Here is a 26,228-nt window from a genome sequence, read left to right as displayed (position 1 = left end):
ATTTTATCAACTGATCATATGTGTGGTATAGAAAATGTTACTCAAGTACATTATATGGCCAAACATATGTGGACACCTATGGAAACAAATAGTGGCTATAAATATTAGTAACTGAATATCTAAATGTGAAATTTAGCTATTGAACTATCAAATATTTAATGTTGAAATTTAAATAACAGAATTTATAACACTGAAATATTTTACTGTCAGAATCATCTATCTGAAATTTTGTGTAAGTTGTGTAATCAATCAAGCACCTAAGAACTACATTCAAATATCTATCCTTAGACCCTCGATATGAATAAGGAAAAACTTCCTAAAAAAAACTTTAAGAGAGAAAACATAGAAGAAATCTAATGTGTGCATTAGGTTTCTTCCTATATGTGAAAGTATTTTAGACAGCAAGAATTTAAAACACATTATCATGTGTAATATTGTCCAATATGGAAGTTCTTGTCTGGTGATAGTGTGGCGAAAAAATGCTCCATACGAAATGGCACAACACAAAAGTGACAAAAAAGACAGGGGTGTCCACATATTTATGGCCATAAAGTGTAACCTAGTACCTACAGCGGTCAAATAACTTGTGGTAGTATAAAGTATAAAATAACATAAAGTGTAAATGCTCAAGTAAGGTACAATTACCAGAAAATTATACTTTATTTGAATGAGTGTACTCAGTTACGTTGTACTTTGTTATCAGCGATCAGAGTAGATGTGACAGTTTTGGTGTCTCATTAAGGAACAAATCAGTTTGTATTGAAGGTCTCCATTAGAGTGTTGAGTTTGTGTATCCTCAGGAAACAACGAAGTCTCCTCAGAGAGGAAACCATTATTATGAGAGAGTCAGAGTTCAAGACTGAGTTGTGTGCTGGGTGGTGCGGGGGGGCTGTTAGCCCCGTCCTGCCCCACCCCTTCTTCTTTTTTTTTCTTTTTCCTGTCCGGACTCACACATGCAGATCTCCCAACGAAAGCGCAGCTAAAACAATCTTATCAAGTTTTTAAATCACCGTTGCTACTACTGCTGGTACAAAGACAGGATACACACACACAAACACACACATACACACATAGAGACCTGTAACATATTTAATTAAGCTTTGTATAATCCAGCTGAGGAACAGAGGAGGTGCTGAGAGTGAAATATGGAAGAAGGTGAAGTGTTGTTCATTAGTTCAGGTGAAGTGAAAAACTAAAACATTTATCTGCTGATATGATCAGATCCTGCAGAACTCTAAATTGTGTCTTTTTAACAAGACTATAAAGTTTTTGGATTGATTTCCTTCCTTCCGGGCATCCATTGTTTTCCATGTATATCTGTGCGGTATGAAAATCAACTTGTAAATTCTTGAAACTTGCTTAGGAAGAACATTTGTCACCATTATTATATTAGAAAAAGTTCAGTTTTTATTTTTTTATTGTTTTGAATCTCGATCCGTCGGAATGTTCAATAACTCTCCAGAATCAACATTAAAACACTGGAACTGATTGTACCATCTTAAATATTAATGTTTTGTAAGTATTATGTAGGGTTAATGATTATTTTGTTCTAATTGATTCATTGTTTAGTCGATAAAATGTCAAGAAAAAGTGAAATTTTGCAAAGATTTAAAAAGATAAAAGCAAATTCTCACAATTAGGAAGCCGGTAACAGTGACAGTTTGGTATTTTTATTTGATAAATTACTCAAATCATTCAGTGACTTTTATTAATTTTCTGCCAATCAGTTGACTAATCATTTCAGTATATAGTATAGTAAATAGTGTATAGTATATAGTATATAGTGTATAGTACATAGTATATACTGTATAGTATAATATAGTATAGTATATAGTGTATAGTATAGTATATGGTGTATAGTATAGTGTATAGTACATAGTATATAGTGTATAGTATATAGTGTAGAGTATAATATAGTATAGTATATAGTGTATAGTATATAGTATATAGTGTATAGTATATAGTATATAGTGTATAGTATATAATATATAGTGTATAGTATAGTATATAGTGTATAATATATAGTATACAGTGTATAGTATAATATAGTATAGTATATAGTATATAGTGTATAGTATAGTATATAGTGTATAATATATAGTATACAGTGTATAGTATAATATAGTATAGTATATAGTATTACAATGATTCGCAACTACAAAATGAACTCATGATGACTTTTAAAAGGTAGATAACACATTTGAAAACCAAAGTCTTCAGATTATCAGGCAGACAAACAGCTTCACACATCTAACTGCATCAGACGGGGTCAAAGAGTCCAGACGTCCATCAGGACTCTAATCTGTCCACTTGTCTCCTGTCTTAGACCCTGTCGGTCCAACTCAGCTGGACATCAAGCTGGATCCAGTTCAGATTCAGTATAAGATGCTGTCTGTGGTCCAGACTGGTTCCACGGGTCTGCGGGTGTCCTGGACTCGCTCTGCGGGTCATGTGGACTGGTATGACATCACTCTGAAGGACACCAGCTCTGGATCCGGCCGCAGTACCCGGATCATGGGCACCGCAGCCCCACAGTCGGGCTTCAGCTCCCTCGTCCCCGGGACTCTTTACACCGTAAGTGTGGTGGCTACAGCCGGGAACAAGAGCGCTTCACCTGTCCACAGCACAGCAGCTACAGGTGAGGAGCCGGTTAAAGAGAAGCAGGTGACCTTCAACACCTGGTTTCTTTGTCTGTTTCAAAACTAATGACAGGTTTAAAATGTCTGATTTGGACCGTCTTTGAAGTTTCAGGTCTCTTTCACACCTGTAGTTTCAGGCCTCTGTCACACCTGTAGTTCCAGGTCTCTGTAGTTTCAGGCCTCTTTCACACCTGAGGGTTTTACGTGTCTGTAGTTTCAGGTCTCTGTCACACCTGTAGTTTCAGGCCTCTGTCACACCTGTAGTTCCAGGTCTCTGTAGTTTCAGGCCTCTTTCACACCTGTATTTTCAGGTCTCCGTAGTTTCAGGTCTCTTTTGCACCTGTAGTTTCAGGCCTCTTTCACACCTGTAGTTTCAGGTCTCTGTAGTTTCAGAACTCTTTCACACCTGAAGGTTTTACGTGTCTGTACTTTCAGGTCTCTGTCACACCTGTAGTTTCAGGCCTCTGTAGTTTCAGGTCTCTTTCACACCTGAGGGTTTTACGTGTCTGTAGTTTCAGGTCTCTGTCACACCTGTAGTTTCAGGCCTCTGTAGTTTCAGGTCTCTTTCACACCTGAAGGTTTTACATGTCTTTAGTTTCAGGTCTCTTTCACACCTGAGGGTTTTACGTGTCTGTAGTTTCAGGTCTCTGTCACACCTGTAGTTTCAGGCCTCTGTAGTTTCAGGTCTCTTTCACACCTGAAGGTTTTACGTGTCTGTAGTTTCAGGTCTCTTTCAAACCTGTTGTTTTTAGGTGTCTGTAGTTTCAGGTCTCTGTCACACCTGTAGTTTTTAGGTCATTCACACCTGTGTCCTTCTCGCAGCTCCCTCCTCTGTCAGCGACCTGCAGGTGGCGTCTTCCTCCTCACACAGCCTCAGAGTTTCCTGGCAGGTCGGTCCAGGCAGGACAGAGCGGATCAGGGTTCTGCTGACGGATCAGGACGGGGTTCTGTTAAGGAACATCACTCTAGAAAACACCGTGACCTCTGCAGCACTGGACAGCCTGCAGCCCGGGACCCTGTACAACGTCACCGTGGTAACAGAAGCAGTCGGCCTGCAGAGCTCCACGTTCAAACAGGCCGTCACAGGTACATCAACTCTGCAGCTCTGCAGAGCTTTTCAGCCTCTTTTAGCGCCTAATTTTTCCATTGTTCATTTTGTCAATGAAAATTATGATGAAAATTATTTGTTGACCCTTTTTTCACGACGAAAAACGTGACTAAAGCAGTGATGAAATATTTGACATTTTTCGTCAATGAGTAAAAACTAAAGGATAATGTGACAGATGGACTGGATGAATTAACGAATGACTGTTTTAATGCAAAGTCTTATTGAAGGAGCTGCACGCACTGTAGGCCCCTGATGAGTAAAACTGTCTCCTTCAGCAGCCAATCACATCTCTTGTTCAGAAGTTGAATTAGTTTACAGATTTATGGACTAAATTAATCTACAATCCACTGAGAATTAGACAAGAAGCAGCAACCAAACAGCTGACAAACTGTGAAAACATGCAGGCAGCACGGCGACATTTATAAAAAGCTAAGCTAACAGAAGATGGAACATCTGGCAGTTAAAGAGCCAAAGATTTTTATTTCAAACTAGTTTTGGACCACAGATGTTATATCAATGCTTAACATGTACTTAGTTTAAATTTGAATGATCTCCAGTATGCAATGTCAAGGCCATTAGTTCTGCACAACACTACAGTAAATTATCTTAAAATAAAAATCTAAATCTTAATATTGGCAGTTTGTGACACATACAGGTCAGTGCTGATGGTTTGCAGCTCTTTGTTTTACTGGCTGCTCTGTTACAGGAGCAGCAGCAGCAGCAGCAGCAGCGCCACAATGCTGTTTTTTCCAAGATATTTTAGGACTTTCTCTCCCTCCACCCTTCCTCTGACAGCAGCTGGTTGCCTCATCTAAAACCTCTCCCACCCAACAACACTATCAGTTTAATACCTCTGGAGCTGTGACCTTCTATTCTTCAGTTCCCAAATGTTGTACTGGGAACAAAATGTTTTTTTTATGAGCCATGACCCAAATATTAAAGTAATGTAAGTCCTCTTCCACCCAAAAAACCCCCCCCAAAACCGTGTTTGTTGCTTCTTAGCTGTGATGTTGTCCTTTTCTCTGTGCAGACTTTATTTTCACATTCATCTGCTGGAAGCTTCTCTGTGCTCAAAGATTCTGGATTTTAACACAAAGGAGAAGGATTTTAAACTTTAAATTTTACGGATTTCAACACTTTTTGGAGGAAAAATCATATCAGACACAAAGCAGAGTATTTTCATTATGTCTGGAGGGGATCTTTAAAAAAATAGTTTCACAAAGTCACTTAAAAGCACATAATTTCTACATGACATGTCTAATTTAAAAACACTTCAGTATAAACTACTGTACATTATTCATGTAGCAGGGAAGTGCTGTGTGGAGAAAAGAGTCTCAAAGAAAACATGAGAAATAAACTGTCTCTGTCCTCTTCAGTCCCAGCGAAGGTGTCAGATTTGAAGCTGGACAACAACGGCAGCTCAGACACTCTGCAGGCTTCCTGGCTGCCACCTGAGGGGGGCGTGGACGTCTACCTGGCGACCCTGTCGGCTCCGGGATTCGCTCCTCAGCAGCTCCGCCTGACTCCCAACATCACCCAGGTGGTGTTCCGGGGACTGACCCCCGGTCGAAGCTACCAGCTGTCTGTCAGCACCACAGCTGGAGGACAAAGCACAGAGACCAGGACCAGCGGGAGGACAGGTTAGTGTCGGTTCAGAGAACGTTCAGGTCTTCACGCTGTTTTATAGAGATGTGAAGTTATTTTAGAGGTAAAAGTCCATTTTTCTTATCTGGTCACCGTGAAACTCCTGCTTGAATCATCAGAACAAAAAAACTGTTAGAAAAGATCCAATCACAGAGCTTCACATTCTGTTGAGATAAACTTCTTGGCCTGAATAATTGGATGAATTCAGTGATTGAAGCGCTATGACTAGATTCTTCTCAATGGCAACAGCAGCTGGGGTTTATGGTGATGTAGTATTTAGAGCCGTGAACCAAAGTGACAGAAAAATGATTTCTTAAAAACAATTTTAAACAATTCACACCAGTACATTAATGTCTAGTGTTGTTGAATTATCTGGGAGGCTCCTGTGTTTATAAGCTGCAACACAGAAATCATAGTAATAGAAACGTAGCAGGAACATAGAGTGTTAAAAATACTTAAGTAGGCAGTGGCTCATCTCATCCTACCACTTTATTATAGTTGTTCATTTATTGTGTTTTAAATGTTGCAGCTCAGTAAGTTTTTATTATTTCTGTTACAGTAAGCTGCAGTATTATGATGCTACACTCAAAAATCACTGCATCAAATTTCTATCCAGTTTGGGTCAATACAGCATCAATACAACTCTGAGTTAACTTCACCCAGTAGCGATCTGTTATTCTGATTCAGTGAATACACACAACAAGCTTTAGCTAAAACTGTCACAAACGTATTGTTTCTTGTACAAAACAATGAGCATATTCAAAAGATACACATATTATAAACAATCAATAACAAACATGTAACATGACATAAAAAAGAGTAGATTATAACAAGCTTTAGTTTGGGTAAATAACCCAACAATAGAATTCAGTTTGTCCAAACTAAATAGAGCTAAAATAAATAATACAGCAGGTTGATTAACAAACTGAACTTTTCCTCTTTGGTGTAGAGAGTTTGTGACAGTTTGTGTTTTGTTCTTCTTCACTGTTTACCTTAAAACGAGCCCATTTTCATCTCTCTTTGAGGAATATGAACATTTTTGTTTCTACAAAACTAAATTTCACAAGTTTGTCTAAATAAAATAAAATCTAAAACTGGTAAAAATTATTATTTAAATCAGGAACCATCTGACCGTAGAATAAGTATAATTATTGTATATAAATTCTGCATTTGATGCCAGTTTTGACACATTTCTGTTGGAGGTAAGATAGATAAGATAAAAAAACCTTTTTCTGTCACAAAGTAACAGAAATTTTCCTTTGACAAGGCTCAACAAAACACATTTAAAAACACATTTAAAAACACATACAGACAGTATTAAATAGGACAGTTTGTTCAAGGTGATGATCACCAAGAGAATAAAAGGTTTTCATCACTCCTCTCCTCCCTCTTGTTGTGTTTCAGTCCCTGACCGGGTGTCGGCTCTCTCCATGTCCAGTGATGGCAGAGTGCTGAAGGTCACCTGGTCGCGCCCCAGAGGCGACTGGGAGAACTACAGTGTGCTGCTGTGGAACGGTTCTGTGGCTCTGGTGAACGAGACGATCGGTAAACCCAGCAGACAGTACACGTTCCCCGTCCTCGGCCTCGGCCTGGTGCCCGGACGCCTCTACAGGGCTGAGGTCACCGTTCACAGCGGCGTTCTGGGGAACACGGCGCACTGCCAGGGACGACTGGGTTAGTTTACTTTTACACATGTTGCTCTTTGATTTCTCCTCATAAAGCCAGCAGTGTAATAAAAAGGCAAGTTTAGTGAAGGGTAGTCACTTTAGATTACTGTTGATAGTTTGACCTTTAACCTTCACTTTCATGTTTTTTATGGCAGGAAATAATATCAGATAAAAATAAGTATCTCCTCTTTTCCTCTTTCTGTTCTCCCACCACAGCTGGAAGAAGTATTCAGACCTTTACTTCAGAAAAAATAAGAAAAACACAAAACACTGCATTCACAATGTTCCCTAAAATAGTCCTATAACTATCATAATAACATTGTCTGAGTCATGGAAAATTGATGCAGCTGAACCAGCGATATTGTCTTTTTTTTCCCACACGTTCTTCTTCCTTGTCAAAGCATGGTGCCTACATTACCCACAATGCATCTGGAGATCAGGATGTGTAATGCTAGTAGCGGTTAATGTATCCTGGAGCTGCTAGCCTCCAGCAGGGATGAGCAGGGGGCTACAGGAGTCTGATAACCTCACTTCTTTCTAACTTCACACCCCCAGATTTCTTTCCTTTTTCAAACTTGTCGTCTTCAGCCACAACAGACGCTGACTCAGGTCACATGAGTCAGTTTGTCTGATTACACGTCAGCTTCCTCTGTAGACATAAAAGATTTTATACTATTTTGTACACACAGAGCACCTGGAAACACACACTGAGGTGGAAAATCACTGCAGTTCCCCTTTGTGTACAAGTACTGAGGTATTATCAGCAAAATGTACTTAAAGTATCAAAATAAAAGTACTCGTTCTGGATCATTATTGGATCCTTAAAACTGATGCAGTAATATATAGGCAGCATTATAAACAGCTGATTTTAACTACTTTATATACTCTTAATAAGATAATAAAAGATTGTGCAAAGTGGTACAAAGTGCAGTAAAAAGTACAATATTTCTCTCTGAATTGTAGTAGAATTGTAGTGGAGTAGAAGTATAAAGTTTTATAAAATGAAAATACAAGTACCTCACAGGTATACCTGAGTAAATATACTCTGTTACCCCCCGACCCCCCCTCACCTGCCTGCCCGCAGCCCCTCGGCCCGTCCAGCAGCTGCTCGTCCGTCACGCTGATGAATCCACGCTGAGCGTCCTGTGGAGTCGACCGTCCGGTGAGTGGGACGGCTTCACGGTGGTCCTCAGACTGGCGGACTCTGCCACCGTCTTGGCTCAGAGGATCCTCCCCTGGGAGGCCAGAGAGTGCACCTTCAACATCCTCACCTCGGGACGCCTGTACACCGTCACCGTGATGACCAACAGCGGCAACCTGAGCAGCTCGGTCTCTGTGACCGGAAGGACCAGTAAGATTTATTTATTTACTTTACTTTTAAAGTGTGTTAGCAATGTATATCATTATTATTATTATTATTATTATTATTATTATTATTATTATTATTATATCTTGGGACTGGGTGATATGGCTACATACTGTGAGATGATTTTTATTAATTCTTTATTACACTTTTATTTCTTAAATTAATATCACATCTACATATTTTTAGGGTTTTTCAATTGATTTTCCAGAAAATATATGATATCATGGTACTTATCAGTTATTACCATATAAAATTACATTTTCTATGATAAAGGATATCGCCTACTCATATCAAGGCTGGAGATGTTCTGTGTTTTTCTTATTAACAGCAAATCTCTTGTGCAGAGCCAAACCAACAATGAACTGATCTACTAACAAGTATTGTGTGTGTATTCAAAGTCTGATATATCTTGTTCCTCTGTGCCGTAGACCTCCATTGTTTTCCAAAAACTATTAAAAACACATCAGTGATCCACACCGCTGCACTGGGTGAAATGTCAGTTCATTGTGAAGAGTTTGGTCTCGTTAGTTTGTTTAGAAACGGCTCCAAAGATGAAAAACAGCGACCATGTTTTCAGTCTCAGGAGAGTAGTTCTGTGTAAGGCAGACTCCACTGAGCATGTGCGGGAAAGCGGTTCTGTTTACAGCTTTGCTAGCTTGTCGTGCTACATATCACAACCTCTTGACTTTGTTCTGAGGTTCTTAGAGAGATTTATAATGTTGCACAAAGTCAAGAGGTTGTGATATGTAGCACAAGTCTATGGCACAGAGGAATAACATATATCAGATATACACACACAATACTTGTAGGATCAGATCATGGTTGGTTGACTCTGCACGTGAGATTGAGAATTGACAGCTAAATCCTTTACATGTCTGGAGGTATCTTTAAGTTAGCAGGAGCTACACACCACCTAGCTTTATCTCTCTCACAGACACTGTTTGATTGCAGAAACACTAAAAACAAAGATGGAGTCAGTGTGTGAGCGTCTGTGTCTCCTGTGTGTCCTCTCAGCTCCAGCTCAGGTCACCCAGCTGCAGGTTTCTAACGGCGGCACCACCGACAGCCTCCACACGCAGTGGGAACGAGCCTCCGGGGATCTGGACTCGTACCGCGTCCTGCTGGTCCACGACAGCAGCGTCATCAAGAACGAGAGCGTGACGGCCAACACCACCAGCCTCAGCTTCCACGCTCTGAGGCCCGGCGCCCTTTACAGGGTCGTGTTAACCACCGTCAGAGCCGGCAGGGCCTCCAGACAGACTGTCGCAGAGGGACGCACTGGTAAGAGAGACGAGGACTGATTATTATTCGACCCAGTCAGACCTGCACCTCTTTACTTTACTCTGATGGCAGTTCAGAACTTTTTGGGTATTTTCAGTTAATATTCTACTAAAATACACAACAATTGAGCATCAGTCATATAGTGAGGCAGTAAAGCTCAGTGTAAAAATTTAAATACTATACTAATAGCTATAATATAGTATTAGTTTTTTTTTTTTAAATTTAGTTTTAGTTGTTTTGTCAGTCCAAAACTCAAATTAAGGATGGTTCTGTGCTGGTAAAATGGAAGAAAAGCAGCACCAAAAACTGAAAACGGTGTGTTTGGTGTCATATGTATTTTAAGATGTTCCTGTTCAGAGGTGCAAATTATATAAAGGCGGAATTGATGCAAATATCATCTGCAACTGATTTATCACAGCTGACTGACCACTGAGGTCACACTGAAATTTAACATCTGAGAAAAGCAGGTGTAAAACTTTTATCAAACAGATAGAAGTAATAGTAAATAAATTACAATTAATAATAATAATATAGTGCATATAATGTAGCCGAGCCGAAAGCTAATTTAAAAAGACGAGTTTCATGTTTAAAACTCAAAAATCACGCTTGCGGTTTCAAACACGTGTTCATCATTCATTCATCAATAAAATCGCAAAGTGATTTGATGGTAATATGTGAGAGGCTCAGTAAATATCCTCCTGTGTCGTTAGATCTGATGATTATGATGAAATACATTTTTTGTCACATTCCTGGCACAGTTACATAACAACACGTAGTCACAACAAACAATATTAAAACATGTCATTGTGTTTACTGTCTGTGACAATAGACGCGTCCATCGGCTGTGTATGTGTCAGACGAACAGCAGGATATTATTGAAAACTCGCTCTTATCTGATGAAGCAGGAATTTATCTGGAATTTTCAGGAAGTGTCGAAACATACGACAATGACGACAAAAAAAAACACGTCAAGGTCTGTGTATGTAGACTTCCTGTCAGGAGAAGGGAAGAGGAGGAGGTTCATTGTTGAATTCCAACAAGAAAACTTTACTGCTGCTGGAAAGCATTTGGAACAATATTTTCTAAGTCTCTGAAGACTTTTAAAAACTCATAGAAAATATGATGCAGTGCTGGATTACGAGCCAAAAACCGGTTTTACCATTTCTCCAGTCTCTAGAGAATGGTTCTCATACAACCTTTTGTGCTGTATCAGTTGACATTAGTAAACTGAACTGTAAATGCCAAAAAATATAGTAATGTTGACGGAATATTTAAGAGACAGATTAAAAAAGAATGATTAAAAATCGAAGTAGCCTTTAACTGCCTTATTTGTCTCCTACAGCAACATATCTGCCTGGTAATCGCTTGTCTTGTGTTCTCCTTTGAGAAAAAAAATTGAAACCAAAAGGGAGAAATTTATATTTTAAGTTCTTTGGTTTTATGATGGCGACAATATTTAAATTAAATTACAATATTTCAATGAAATACCGTTACACCATCCGCTTACGTAGCTTGCACGAAGCAGTAACATGTCGTTCTATGTCGGCAGAGCAGACGGTCACACTGAGCCTGATTGCATCCTGCTACTCAACACAAGAGCCACAGACTCTGAACAACAACAACATTAGCTTTCCTGCTAAAGTCTCCTTGGTATCTAACTAACAAACATGAACACACGTCTTGTCCTGCAGCTTGGCTTGTTCAACGAGCCACCAAACAAACATTCACGGGGGGGGGGGGCGTCCCGCTAACATCAGTTAGCAGCTAGATAGCTAATTAGCTGCTCAGTTGCAGCATGTAAACATACTTGCAGGTGTCACTTTGGACCCATTGGATGCTGAAAGGAGCATTTCTGAAATTTCCCCAAAGACCTTTTACCTTCATTATAATAATACAAAACTACCAACAATACATTTAAAACATGTTGTTTGACTACAAAAAGGGATTATTGAATGTGAAAAAGTTCTCGTTCTTTGGGTTGATTTACCCACCGTTGCTCTGCATTATTTTTTAAACATGTATAATGATGAGTGTAATGTTTTTAGCCTCATGTCTGACCTTCTTCTCTTTGTCTTTTTATCATCTCTCCTCCCTCAGTCCCAGGTGCAGTGGGCGAGGTAACGGTCAGTAATAACGGGCGCATGGACTTCCTCAGCGTGTCGTGGCGTCCGGCTCTAGGTGACGTCGACAGTTACGTTGTAACGCTGAGAGACCGGGAGAAGAAGGTTCACACTTTGGCTGTTTCTAAATCCAGCCCCGAGTGTGTTTTTAACTCTCTGGTGTCAGGACGTCTCTACAACATCTCCATCACCTCCCGCAGCGGCAACTACGAAAACCACACCTTCGTCCAGGCGAGAACACGTGAGTACATCACTGGCTGCATCTGGACCTGGTGAGGTGCAGGTCAGACTCAGGTCAAATAACAGATGAGATGAAAAAGACAAAATGTGATGATATAAATTTAGAGACGATATAATGAAATGACAGAAAATGAGATTAGATTAGATAAGCCTTTATTGATCTACAGAAGGGAAAATTCAGGTGTTACAGCAGCAGTATTACAGAGAAGTACTGATAAACTGACATGTTCCAGCTTTTCAAACCGATCAGTGAAAGAATCCGTCCATGAGAAGCATGTTGTGGGTCAGAGCTGAGCTGGGAAAAAGTTTAAAGGATATCATGATTCAACAGTTACAACAAAAACTTTTTACTAACCTCATCTGACCGCCGTCCTTCCTCAGAGCCGTCGAAGGTGCAGGACCCCACGGCGATCCACGGCGCCCGGGACGACTGCCTGAAGGTGTACTGGCGTCACGCGGCCGGAGACTTTGACTTGTACCAAGTGTCCATCAAACACAACAACATGTTCCTGCAGAACAAGACGGTTCCGAAAACACAGAACGAGTGTATGTTTACTGACCTGGTTCCCGGCAGACTCTACACGGTGCTGGTGAGCACCTGGAGCGGAAGCTACGAGACCATCGCCTCCACACACGGACGCACCTGTGAGTGACCTCTGACCTTTGGCTGATACGTGAACACTTTACTTACCAGTCATGGGGCACAATAATAATAATAATGATGATAAACTTTATTTGTATAGCAGCTTCCATCCATGTCCAGTTGTAACAGTCATAAATAATCCTTTTGTTCTACTTCTTTAACACTTTTAACTTTATTATGGTCAGCATGTTAAAATGCTAATGTTTAGCATGTTAGCAATCAGCTCAAAGTACAGTTACTCTCATTTAAGTGGACGTTTTGACCTTTTGGTGGCGCTAGAAGCAAATTAATGAATCAATCACACTTTGTTTATATAGCACCTTTCATACAGGTTAGTGCAGCAAAAGCAAAGTGCTTTACAGATGACTGACAAGCTGATAAGACAGAACAAATGTAGACAGTACAAACAAAGACTAATGCACAAGTAGAAAAATGAATAAAAATAAAAACCAGTAAAATAGATATCAAATAAAATCAGAATTAGATAAAAACCACTAAAAGACAATGACAGGTAAAACAGGTAAGATGGAATAAAATGTTTAAAAACATGAATACAATCAAATAAATTATTAAATAAAGTAAATAATGTTCAGAAAATAGTCAGACAATCACCAGAGTCACCAGGATATATCCTCTTAGCAACATAAATATCTGTACCAAATGTTATTATTACAGTTAGTTCACGTTTCCAGGCCTGAGAAAGTTTGCAAGACTTCAACCACTTCATAAATTGTCCAGAAGTGTTGGTCATTTCTCACATCAGTCGCAGGGTTACAAAACAAAATGAAAGAGCACAAAGCTACGGCAAGTTTTGGTCTCTCGTTCCTGTCACTCTAATTATTTCATGATCATGTTTTAAGATCTATCAGTTCATCAGTTGGAATCAAGTCTCAGATGACTAGCAGTAACCTCTGAGATATCCTGACTAACTCCAGACCGTCTGGTGTCCGTCCTGTAGTCCCAGCTGCGGTGCGGTCCTTGTCTCTGGCCGGGCAGGGCACCGAGGACCTGCGGGTGACGTGGTCGGCGCCTCCGGGTGACGTGGATCACTACGAGGTGCAGCTGCTGTTCAACGACATGAAGGTGTTTCCTCCGACCACGCTGGGCAGCGGCGTGGGAGAGTGCGTCCTGTCATCGCTCACACCCGGACGGCTCTACAAGATCCTGGTCTCCACCTTCAGCGGCCCCAACCAGAAGGCCCAGTTTATCGAGGGCCGCACAGGTGAGACACACTGTGATCAGGAGATACTGAAGTGGGAGTTTCTACGGAGCCCCCACAGTCTCAAAAGATCATATTTTCTTATCATCTTCATTATTATCATCTATTATCTTTCAGGATTTTGAGGTGTCCAGGTTTCCTAAAAGTTCTGCAGAAACAATGAAATGAAAAACTGAAATTCTGCAGGTGAAAACACTAAACAAGATGCTGCCATCTGTGTTTTCCCTCCTCAGTTCCCAGTAAAGTGAAGAACATTGACGTGAGTAACAGCGGTGACAGCGGCAGTCTGAAGGTGAGCTGGACGCCGGGTCAGGGCGACGTGGACAGATACTCGGTGTTTCTGTTCAGAGAGAGCCGCCAGCTGGACGTCCGGCCAGTCTTGAAACACGTCAACCAGGTGAACTTCGGTTCCCTGCAGCCCGGACAGCAGTACAGCGTGACGGTGCAGTCGATCAGCGGAGAGCTGGTTAACAACAACACAGCCAGCGGACGCACAGGTCAGAAAAACACAACGGACACTGAATAGTTATATCTTAAAGTTTTTACAGAGTGTAACTTTTACTGACGTGCTGTAGATGAAGCAGTGGACGCTGTTAGTGGAGTATAAAGCACATTAATTGCCTTTGAAATATAGTGGAGTAGCAGACAATGGAAATACTCAAATACTTGAGTACAAGTACCTTTAGATTGTACTTAGGTACAGTACTTGAGTAAATGTACTTAGTTACTTTCTAGAGCTTCCCCGTGAAAGTCGTTGAGTCGAATCATCTGTCGACTGAGATTCTTCAAATAATTTTTTTTGTTGGTTTTTAACTGATGAGAGAAGCTATTATGCATTTACATGTTTTTAACGAAATGAAAAATAGGCTGTAAGAGCTTGATTCAAACAAAAATACATGCGTGCTGCCTGTCTCATTGCGACATATGAGCCTGACATCATATGTTAGCGATTCAAATAGGCCGTAATTCAAATCTTGCATCATATGCAGCTGTCTTTTATTAATTTTTAAATGTTCAAAAACATGTTGCTATGACTTTGTTGCATTTGACAATGTTAATCTAGTTGAAATCACCACTGAAACTCTTGCCAAAGGATTTTCTGATCGCCAGATAAAAAAGAATGAATAGTTGAATCATTGTATTGAACAGCCAAGTCTGATTCGACTGATAAAATTCTGAGTCGGTTCCACCCCTGACATACAATCAATTTGTCTATAAGAGAAAAATGTCCAAAGTGACGTCTTCAAATGACATTTTGAGTTTAAACTGATATGAAACAGTGAAAATCAGAAAATATTCAAAATTGAGAAAGTGGAACTAGTGCATATTTGGCATTTTGTGGCATTCTATGGATCTATTAATCAATTATTGACTAATCCTTCAGGTCACTGAAACCTTCTTAACAGAGACTCATTAATAATGAAGTTGTTAAAGATAAAGATCTCAGGGCTTTATTGTCTTTCAAAAGAAACTTGAAAGTGAAGAAGAACTATTTTAACAGTCAAATACCAGAAACTCTGATTTAGTGACATCTAGTGGCCGTTAGAGGAAATACACTTAAATATTCAGCTGGGATCGTTTTCTGTTTTATTCACTCGCACAAGTGGAAAGTAACTAAAAGCTTTTAAAAAAAAGTACATTTACACAAGTACTGGACTATTTTTAATTTTTACTTCACTACATTTCAGAGGAAAATGCATCATATTAGAGCTGCACTGATGAGAACATTTATCTGCAACTGTTATGATAATAAATTAATTGTTTGAGTCTTTTTTTTTTTAGCGAAAATTCCAATTTTTTTCTGACATCAGCTTCTCCAGTGTGATGATTTGCTGCTTTTCTTTGTTTTTTATCATTATAAACTTAATATCTTTGCGATTTGGACTGTTGGTCGGACAAAACAACAGTTGAAGACGTCACTTTGGGCTCAGAGAAACCGGGATGTTTTTCACTGTTGTATCGACCAAACAATTAATCTATTAATTGAGAAAATAATTAGCAGATTAATCGATACACAATATTAATCTGGTTACTTTACTGATTAATATTTTACATTTAAAAACATGTTTATAAAACTCAAACACATAATTAAAGATGAAACCAGGTGTTTCCCACCTTTCAGTCTTGTGAGCTATAAATAAAATCAGTGTTTAGTTAAATAAACTGAGAACAGGTTTGTGTATCAGAACATAGTTTTTTCTTGTTTCTCCACCTGACCGTCATGTGTTTCTCGTGTATTTCCTGCTCAGTCCCCTCAGCGGTGACGGCTCTGCGGGTGGAGAACCTTCAGTCTACCTGCAGCCTGCAGGTGAGCTGGCAGGAAGCTCTCGGCGTGTCTGATGGATACGACCTGCAAGTTCTGGACGACAGAGGCGGTCTGGTGGCGAACTCCTCCCGACTCTCCGGAAGCACCAGGTGCAGGTTCGACGGCCTCACCCCCGGAAAGAAGTACCGCGTCCTGGTCCAGACCACCAGCGGAGGGGTCCACAGTCTGGGGGTCAGCGCCGAGGCTCGCACAAGTAAGACTTCCTGTTTCTCTCTCAGACTGAAACTGATTGAGGTTGAGTGAATGAAAATATCACAATGGATTTATTTTTATTTATTTATAAAGTTCAGAATGATTTATTTATAAACATCTGTGTAACATCCTTAAAGGTGAAAACATTGAAATTAATTTTTGAAGTAGTGTTAGTGAAAAAACTACAGTGATGGCGGCGGCGGCGACTCACAGAGCATCTCATGTTCAGCTGTTCCAACAATTAATTCATAGCAGTCAAGGATGGATAATTTCTTTTTTTATACATGAAAAAAATATTACAAAGAAAACTAAGCAGTAAACTATATATATATATATATATATATATATATATATATATTAAATTAATTAAAGTAAATCAGGTTCATTCTCTCTTAGATCATTAATGGATCCATAATCAGGACATTTTAGTCATTTTTAGGCCTTATTAAACATAGAAATATAATATAACGCAATAAAAAACAATCTGTTAAATGATCTAAAAGATTGGCATTACAGTTTATTTAGATGTTTTATTTCAATTTTAATTTAATTTAAGCAATTTAGAAATGTTTTGCAGCTTTGCATTAAGAAAGTATAACCTGCCTGAAAACACTCCACTAATAGTTTCCTGTAATATTTTGTATATTGTCCCATAGTTGGATGTTTTTGACAGCTGTTTCAGAGCAAACATACGTAGCTGATACCTGGTGGGTGCAGCCCATTTAAACCACAGCAGTCAGACTGGGACCAGTTCAGTTAACTGTGAAACAAATCAGACTCAAACACTAAAATAGAAAAGATGTCGATGATTTCCGTCCAAAGCAACAGTTTAAAGGAAATGTTCACATTCATTCAAGTGTAAAACAACAGTCAGGTGTCCATATGAACAGTGAAAGAGGTTTTCTTCACTGTAATCATTGCTCCTGTTCATACTGGATATTAAAATATACAGTCAAATTCCCTCTTTGTGTTTCCTCGGACAGTGTTTCCCTGTTGAGCTGCAGGTGGAAGTATAGTAACAAAAAGAGGAACTTTGACACTAAAAAGACTGTAACGTTGAAAGATATCTACTTGATTTGACTCGTTTTGACGCTGAAGCTTCTTATTAGCTTCAGGTAAACTTGTCCTCCATCACTTCCATTGTAAGTGCATTATGAAGGGATCTTCTAATGGTCAGTATGAACAGATGAATGATGATAGCAAGAAAAAAACGTGTCAGTGTTCATTTGGCAGACTTGAAAAATTGTGAACCTGCCCTTTAATAGTTGGTTTCACTCCTACTTTAACAGGAGAAACTCTGAATCAGTAAAAACAAAAGTGATGGTTGAAACAGTCTCTCCTTCCTGTCCCCATCAGACCCTGCAGCCGTCACCGATCTGTCCGTTCAAACCAACACCACCAGCAGTCTGTCCTTCCACTGGTCTCCGCCGGAGGGCGAGTTCGATTCCTACGAGATCTCCCTGTACAACCATGACGACACGCTGCAGGAGCGACGCCCCGTTCAGTCCAACAGCCAGATCTACTCCTTCCAGGGCCTCCGACCCGGAGCTCAGTACAAGGTGGTGTTACAGACCCGCAGCGGGGAGCAGACCAACGACTCCTTCATCCTGGCCCGGACAGGTGAGGAGGAGCAGGGTGGTGGGTCACAGGTGGATAAAACAACTGAAAAGTCTGGAGGTATTAAAGGAGAACTCCGCTGATGTTGCACAGTCCAGAAATTCAAAAGTACACAAGTCTTAATCAACAAAATGTACTTAAAGTAAAAGTACATCTGTAGTACTGATGCATTAACATGTATACATAATAATAAATGTTAATTCTGAATCTGAAGTAACTCCAGCTGTCAATTAAGTGCAGTGAAGAGAAAAATATTGACCCCCTGAAATAAGACTTTATCGTCCCAGAGGGAAATTGACCTTGGACAGACACTACTGTACAGTACCAAATAATTCAACAGTACTACACGTCATACATCTCATAAATACTTTGATTAAAAAGTACAATAAATTACTAAAAGTCAATAAATACTCAGAAAATTCTGAGATAAATAAGGAAGAGTAGGCGTATAAAGTAGAATCAAATGGAAAAAGTACTCAAGTAAAAGTACAAATACCTCAAATTTGCACTTTAATAGCGTACTTGAGTAAATGTTCTCTGTTGCTTTAAACAGCTGCAGCCTCTGAAAACAGCTGCATGATGTCTTATGTGGCCTGATGATGTCACAGTGATGTCATCAGACAGAGTGACACAAACTGGCGTTTGAGAGACGTGGCTTGTTCACTTAACAGGGAGGCTCTGTTGAAAGACAGATATCCAGGTGCATTATGGGAAATGTAGTGTAAAACAAATGTAGTGTTGTTGGAGTATGACCCACATTTCTGTTTTTAATCTATAGTCTTTAGTGAATCCTCAACTTTAAGAAAGTGCAGAAATAAAATAAAAACAGCTGAGGCGACTCTTTAAACGTGATGTGAATCATGATGCATTTATAACACACATTATTTTTTTATTATTTTATTTAAAAAAGTTAATGTACTTCATCTCATATTATTATTGTTGTTTTATCATTTCAGTTTTATATATTTTTATCTGAATTATTTATTTATGTTTTGAAAAGTGCCATATAAATGTATTTATTAAAAGTTTATTATTATTATTATTATTGTTATTATTACGGACTACAAGTTTATTCTGATAAAATACATCAAATGTCAAACTTTGTGTTTAATATTGTACAAAATTGAACATTAATTAAATTAGTAAAGAAACATGTTATCATCAAAATTTAAATTCCAAAGTACATTGGACATGTTTTCAGTAGTATTTCATTAAATAAAACCGTCTGAATGTTTTCCTCTTCAGTCCCGGCAGCGGTGGCGTCTCTGAAGGCTCAGACCGGAAACCAGTCCGACGCTCTGTGGGTGAACTGGGATCGAGCCGACGGCGATCTGAGCGGCTACCGGCTGACTCTCTACAACCCCAATGGCTCGCAGCAGGCGGAGGAAAAGCTGGGGTCAGAGGTCACCGAGTTCGTCTTCCGTAACCTCGTACCCGGGCGGCTGTACCGAGCCGTGGTGCTGAGTCTCAGCGAAGATCTCGCCAACAGAGCCAGCGCGCTGGGCAGGACGGGTGAGACGCAGATACAGACCGGATCGTTACCGCTCTCAAGGGTCCTGGAATTCCTGGAATATAAGATAAACACACGATGAGCAGCTAGTTAGTTAGTTAGCTCGTCAGCTGGTGTTTCTATTAACCATTGGTAATCAATCGATTAGTCGGCAGGAAATTAATTAATTAAGTAAAAATGGCTAAAATCAAAACGTTAAACGTGAATATTTTCTGGTTTTCTTAGTCTTCTATGACAGTAAAGTGAATATCTTCGGGTTGAGGACTGTTGGTGGACAAAATCTGACATTTGAAGACGTCACTGGGAGCTTGTGGCGGGCTTCTTCCACAATTTTCTGACATTTTAGAGACCAAACAATTAATCAAGAACATAATCAGTAGATTAATCGATAATGATAATAATCATTGGTTGCAGCCCTTATTGAGACCTTTTACAAAGGTAAAAGTATCAATACTACAGTATAAAAATACTATTTACAAGTAAAAGCATTCAAATTCCTACATACATAAGTAAAGGTACTCAGTATTCAAAATGGCCCCACTCAGTGTTATATTTATTATATGTACATATACAGATAAACAGTGTTTTCATGTTTTTTTGTTTCACAACATGGACTCATGTTAATGTTTTTATTTCAGTACAGAATGTATGATGCAGAACCAAAAATAAAATGAAAAACAAGGTTTGATTTCATGAATATCTGAAGGATTATAACTTCAACTTCAACATATTTTAGTTTAGTTTAATTTAATATCTAAAATTGTTAAGTTAGTTAATAGTTTCATAGGATTTATATGTGATATATAATATAATAACATGAGAATATCTTCCATCTCCACCAACAAGCAACAAAAATGTTTTTCTCTCGTTTATCTTGCTCTCCTCAGCTCCCAATCCGCCGACCTCCTTCCTGTTCGGGGGGGTGACCAACACCTCCCTGGAGATCACCTGGAGCGGCCCCGTCGGCTCCGACTACGACGACTTCGACCTGCAGTGGACTCCTCGCGACCAGCTGTCCGTCATCAACCCGTACCACAGCCGCACCTCCGGCAGCCGCATCCTGAGGGGGATGTACCCCGGACGCCTCTACAACTTCAGCCTCCGCGCCATCAGCGGGGCCACGGAGCCCGGCGCCACGGAGCCCGGGGCCACGCCCACCTACAGCCTGCCAATCCACAACAGCATCCGCACCAGTAGGTGGCAGCACAACGGCACAATTATAGCAAACAGTCGGTCTTTAAATTCAAACTCAGACATTATATCTGAAACTTAAAACTGTACAGTATTTAAACAGTATATATATATATATATATATAAGTTCTGGTCTCGTCTTGTAGAGCCGGAGCCAGTCCACAACCTCCACTGCCGCCCTCAGAGCTCCACCTCCATCTCCTGCTCCTGGGCACCCCCGCAGGCCGACTATGACGTCTACATCATCGAGTGTCTGCACCAGGATACCCAAAAGCTGATCTACTCACAACGCACCCACTCCACCTCCTACCTCATCGGCCAGCTGGTTCCCCACAAACGCTACACCATCTGCGTGAAGGTGAACTCCGACAGTACCACCAGCGAGGCGGCTCGAGAAAGCGTGATCACCATGATCGACAGTAAGTCACGATGAGAAACTGTGAGGCTTCATTTGAAAGGTCTCTTAGTTTCTGGTGATGTGTGCTTGTTTAGCATGTGGCTAAAACACAACCGAGTTCAAATATGGCTCAAAAAAAGTGAGTCATATTTGAATAACAATAACTCGGACATACTTTATGCTAGAACTATGCAAATCAGCACATACCTTCTACATCTTGTCAACCACACCTGTGTAAAATTCAAGACCTCTAGACCTAACCGTATCAGATCTAGGGAGTTTTTAGTTTATGGTGTCACTGGTGTCCATGAACCTCTCCAGAACGTCTCCAAGTGGCCGCCAATTGCTTTTATTCATTACTGTGTGATGCTAAGACGCTTACAACCGGCTTATGTTAAGAGGTTAAGGCTAAGATGATGATAAAATCCATCTTACGAACTTTCTTAACTTCTAGAGGTGTTTCCCAAAAGTTTCATAACTGAAGACGTAGACATAGATTAACAAGTGACTCCTAAAGCTGAGAGCAAATTTGGAGAAACAGGCTGAAGTGTCACGAATTTATAGAAAAAAAGCATCAATAAAATGATCTGGAGACTGTTTCATGACCACAGTTCAGACATCTGCTGTCTTAAAATAATAAAAAATGTCTGAAATGTTCTCCAGGTCCTCCCCGCCCCCCTATCCGGGTCGATGAGAAGTCAGCTGAGGTCACCAAGTCCTCCATCTTCTTCAGTTTCAACTGCAGCTGGTTCAGCGACGCCAACGGAGCCATAACGTTCTTCACCGTGGTGGTGACGGAGTCGGAGGGTAAAGATACCGTGACGGAGGCAGAAATAATCTCACTAACTAATCTAAACTAACTGACCTTTCAAGTTCAAACTGACTCCAGCCTACAGGAGGAGGAGAGAGGAAGAAGGAAAAACAAGGACGAAAGCAGAGAAAAGATAATTAATAACAGAACTCACAGATGAGAAAGGTTTTTTTTTACAGAAAAATGTAAAAAAAATACAGTCGAAGAATTAAAACAAAACAAAATAAATATATGTAAATTGTAATAGACAAAATTGACAATTTCAGTATGATTTAAAAAAAAAAACAAGGATGTGTCATTTTGCTGTAAAAAAACAGGAAACAAACAGGATTTCTTTTTTCACACTTTTTTTTCCAACTGTGATTAAGCGTCTGACATAAAGGTTGGCTGCTGACACGTGTATTTAACTTATAAAAGAATAATTTCACTCCTGTAACATCATCAAAGTCATGACGGACATGTAAAAAAAAAAAAAAAAAAAGGATGAAAATCGATGTGACAGAAGGAGAGATATCGTCTTTTTTATTCCACACATTCTTCTTCCTTATCAAAACCCGGCGCCTACATTACCCACAATGCAATTCGACCGCCGACAGATATGTGGGAGATTGGGGGTGTGTTATGCTAGTGGCAGCTAATGTAACCTGTAAACCTGACTTCTTCCTACCTCCACACCCCCAAGATTTCTTTTACTTTTCAGACTCGTAGTCTTCAGCCCCGACCGACGCTGACTCCAGTGACATCACTTGAGGCAATTTATCAGATATCACGCAGCTTTTACACTACTTTATACACATAAAACACCTGGAAACACACGCTGAGGTGGAAGATAACTGCAATTCACCTTCACCAAAGTTACAATAACCCAAAATAACAAGTCATTTAGTAGGTAAATCCACTGGAGTCGATATTCTAACAGCCGCTTTTGTCCAAGAAATAGAAAAAAAATAAAAAGATTTCAGGGTTAAAGTTATAATTTAACAGTTAGATGAATAAAAAATGTATAAAATTATACAAAACCTATGGTTGCGGCCCTCACAGTTCCTGTAATCCCCGTCTTCTTTGTTCTTTTTGTGTTTTCTTTTGAAGATATGGAGAACGTCCCGCCGGAGCAGCAGCACCCTCTGCCCTCCTACCTGGACTATAAATCCAACAGCTCCATAAAGTCCTACCAGACCAGCTTCTTCCCCAGCCGCTGCACCGACAGCAGCTCCCACAGCTTCGACATCAGCGTGGGGACGGGCATGGACTTGCTGGGAGGCTCCTGTGACAACAAAGACCTGGACCCAGAGGGAAACAGGAACCAGTTCTGTGACGGACCGCTCAAACCTAAAACTGCTTACAGGTACGAGGGAAGATGGAGGAAGATGAGATGAGATGATGATGTCTTCATCAGGAGATATTCAACATTTACTGTATAAACTTTACCTGATTCAACCCAGGTGTTGATCTCAGGTCAAGCCAATCAATATGTCAATCAATATATAGACTACATATGTACAAATGCTGCCTGCAAGTCAAAAATCAGGGCCTCAACCTGCTCTGAATGCTTCGTTTGCGACGGTTTTTTCCATCTCGCTGATGAACTGACGTCGGCTCGTCGCCTATAAACAGACATCCGTTCCATAGCCTTGATTGCTAAGGTTGTTGCTAGGATTTTTCCATGTGTTGTTTGTGTTCATATTTTGGCTCAAACATGTACTAATGTATTTGAGAAGTTGGCGTTTCGAGTAAAGAAAGAGAAAAAGCAGTGAAATCCCACAAATATATATTTTTTCATGGTTTGTTGACGTCGGACTTAATGCAGCTTCCTGAAGCTGACCAATCAGAACAGAGTGGGCTCATCAGGAGGCGGGGCCTTAAAGAGACAGGAGCTGTTCAAGACAGAGGCTGAACTGAGGGGCTGCATAAAGGACCAGTATAAGATAAATAATCAGTTTAAAGATATTCCAGTAGATCCCCAGAACATAAATATAGACCTAGAAATGTGCAGAATATGTCGTCTTTATTAACTGATTTTTTGGGAGCATATATTCAATATGCAGACGCTCTTTTCTCTTGAGATTGTTGAGTCAAACATCTTTTTTTAAAAGCCAACTTCATTTAAATCAGCTCCTTTAATAACCTTCAGCTTTAAAGTGTTTTGGCCTAAAACAAAGCAAAAGTAAGAACAAATAGTACAAAGTCAAGATGATACGTAGCACAACAAGCTAGCAGATCGCTTGTGCATGCACGGTGGCCTCTTCCTGACACAGAAATACTTTACAAAAAAAAAAAAATACTTTACAGAGAAAACATGATGCTGTTATTAGTCTTTGGAGCTGTTTCTAAACAAACTAATTCAACCATGATCCTCAGGGATGAAGGAACACGTCACCCAGTGCAGCTTTTTAAGAGCAGTTTATGGACAACAACGGAGGTTTACAGCACAGAGGAATAAGATATATCAGGCTTTGGATACACACACAATAGTTGTAAATAGATCAGTTCATTGTTGGTTCGGCTCCAAACATGAAATCTCCAGCAACATCCTTTAAAGTCTGAAGTGGAAAGATCACTAAAAAAATCAACTACAACTGAATTAAACACATTTTTTCCATTGTAACCTACTCTAACTCCTCTCTCTCTCTCTCTGTTCTGTCCTCCAGACTCAGCGTTCGAGCTTTCACTCAGCTGTTCGATGAAGATAGAAACAGCTTCATCGTCTCCTCGCCTCTGTACAACGACACGTACCTGTCCCTCCCTCTGGTCACTGAGGCCGGTGAGAACAAATAAACATGAACTCTGCGGTCAGACAGCAGCTTTAATCAGCTTATCATGAAGCAGAGAACAAGAAACCTTCCAAACTAAGTGATAAAAAGTATTATGAGTTATCAGGAGACAGAAAAGCGGGAGAAGGACGTAAATAAAATGTGTTTCCTCCTGCAGAGCCTCTGAGCGGTGTGATCGAAGGAATCAGCGCCGGCATGTTTCTGATCGCTGTGATGGTGGGAGTCAGCGTTCTGCTCGTCTGCAGACAGAAATCTCGAAAAGTGTGAGTTTCTACAAACATATGAGTCTCTGTCAGCCGGGCGAACACCGTGTCAGGGTGGAGCTTCATATTTAATCTGAACGTCTCACTGTTTTAGCTCCTCTCATTCCTGTAGCGGGCAGCAGTGAGTGATGTGTTTTTGCCCTGCGTTTTGTCTCTCAGGCTCTCTCTCAGCTTTATTTACAGTTTATTTTCTCCTAAAATGACACTTGAACTGAGCATCAATCAAATCAGTAAATTACACTTTTTCCTCTTTGTACTTTCATGAAGCAGCTTCATAAAGCTCCAGGAGCCACATGCAACTTTTTACCACAAGTTTAAAACATTTTCAACTGACGTGGACGCGTATTCATGTCGATTCTTGTCTTAGATATCACCTGAATGTCCGAATTGTATTTAATAATCAACGTTTTGAGGGGTGAAATATTAGGAACACTTTTAAATATAATGCGGTACACCAGCACCACCCGCTATGACCTCAATAATAAACAGAAAGTAGAATTATCACCTTTCTTACAACAAAAACTAAAAATGAAAGTAGAGTTTATGGCGGAGCTGTTGCATCAGACTGAGCAGGTGTTCCTAATTAAGTGCTCGGCGAGTGTGTATGAAGGTGTGTTAGTGTACGAAGGTGCAGCAGGGTGGTGCTGTAAAACCTGCTACTCCACCACGGCTCCCGGATAAATAAAAGTGTAAACTGTGCTTTGTTAGTGTGTGTGTGTTGCTAGGTGGAGTGTGTTTGTGTGTTTGTGTGTGTGTGTTAGTGTGTGTGTCCTGGGTGGGGTGTGTTTGTGTGTGTGTGTGTGTGTGTCGTGGGTGGATAGAGGTGTAAAGGTCTGCCGTGTGTGTTTTAATCAGTGTGCAGGAGAGAGCGACAGTCAGGATGAGTCTGAGGAGAGACACCTCAACATCAGGAGCTCACCCCGGGGTCAGAGGGTGAGACGAACACTAAAACACTGAAACAACACTAATAATACTACAACACTACTACTAATACTACCACTATTTATACTAACACTAATCCTGATACTTATATAATGAGACTAAAGCTCCATGTGGACTGTATTTGTGTCTGTAGGGGAGGTTTGATGATATGAAAAAAGGCTTCAGAACTTAATAATTTGTAATCCAGTGATGGTTGTCTGTACATCCATTGATACACTGCAGATAGGGGCTGCTAACAGCTAATTCAACAGACTTTTAATGGAGTCAGTTTGACAAAATGT

The 26,228-nt window shown here is 40.1% G+C and overlaps 1 protein-coding gene and 2 long non-coding RNA genes across 5 annotated transcripts in view; 1 reads left to right on the top strand and 2 right to left on the bottom strand.

Moving 5' to 3' along the window:
* LOC122985311 (receptor-type tyrosine-protein phosphatase beta-like) overlaps positions 1–26,228 on the top strand; it is a 45,540-nt gene that overhangs the window by 8,032 nt on the left and 11,280 nt on the right. For both annotated transcript variants that reach the window (XM_044355867.1, XM_044355868.1), the window contains exons 3-22: positions 2,327–2,638; positions 3,462–3,725; positions 5,124–5,387; positions 6,796–7,065; positions 8,143–8,409; positions 9,439–9,705; positions 11,803–12,066; positions 12,447–12,710; positions 13,667–13,930; positions 14,161–14,424; positions 16,177–16,446; positions 17,802–18,065; positions 19,308–19,574; positions 20,460–20,765; positions 20,910–21,182; positions 21,824–21,967; positions 23,061–23,316; positions 24,620–24,732; positions 24,900–25,005; positions 25,861–25,938. In XM_044355867.1, the coding sequence (XP_044211802.1) occupies positions 2,327–2,638; positions 3,462–3,725; positions 5,124–5,387; positions 6,796–7,065; positions 8,143–8,409; positions 9,439–9,705; positions 11,803–12,066; positions 12,447–12,710; positions 13,667–13,930; positions 14,161–14,424; positions 16,177–16,446; positions 17,802–18,065; positions 19,308–19,574; positions 20,460–20,765; positions 20,910–21,182; positions 21,824–21,967; positions 23,061–23,316; positions 24,620–24,732; positions 24,900–25,005; positions 25,861–25,938 (4,777 nt within the window). The remainder of the gene's footprint in view (positions 1–2,326; positions 2,639–3,461; positions 3,726–5,123; positions 5,388–6,795; positions 7,066–8,142; positions 8,410–9,438; positions 9,706–11,802; positions 12,067–12,446; positions 12,711–13,666; positions 13,931–14,160; positions 14,425–16,176; positions 16,447–17,801; positions 18,066–19,307; positions 19,575–20,459; positions 20,766–20,909; positions 21,183–21,823; positions 21,968–23,060; positions 23,317–24,619; positions 24,733–24,899; positions 25,006–25,860; positions 25,939–26,228) is intronic.
* LOC122985396 lies at positions 7,397–8,187 on the bottom strand. 2 transcript variants are annotated; one of them, XR_006404101.1, is made up of 2 exons: positions 8,089–8,187; positions 7,397–7,707 (listed from the first exon to the last, which is right to left on the bottom strand). It is a non-coding gene; the product is annotated as an uncharacterized LOC122985396 (long non-coding RNA). The 2 variants fall into 2 exon arrangements; XR_006404100.1 differs by having other exon boundaries at positions 8,076–8,174.
* The window catches only part of LOC122985399, a 365,027-nt gene continuing 361,283 nt past the window's right edge, over positions 22,485–26,228 (bottom strand). The window contains exon 3 of the long non-coding RNA XR_006404104.1: positions 22,485–22,716. This is a non-coding gene — a long non-coding RNA (uncharacterized LOC122985399). The remainder of the gene's footprint in view (positions 22,717–26,228) is intronic.

The sequence above is a fragment of the Thunnus albacares genome, chromosome 7 (assembly GCF_914725855.1).
Source record: "Thunnus albacares chromosome 7, fThuAlb1.1, whole genome shotgun sequence".
NCBI lineage: Eukaryota > Metazoa > Chordata > Actinopteri > Scombriformes > Scombridae > Thunnus > Thunnus albacares.
Note: the sequence above shows the minus strand (reverse complement) of the source record. Positions and strands in the feature narration are given on the sequence as shown.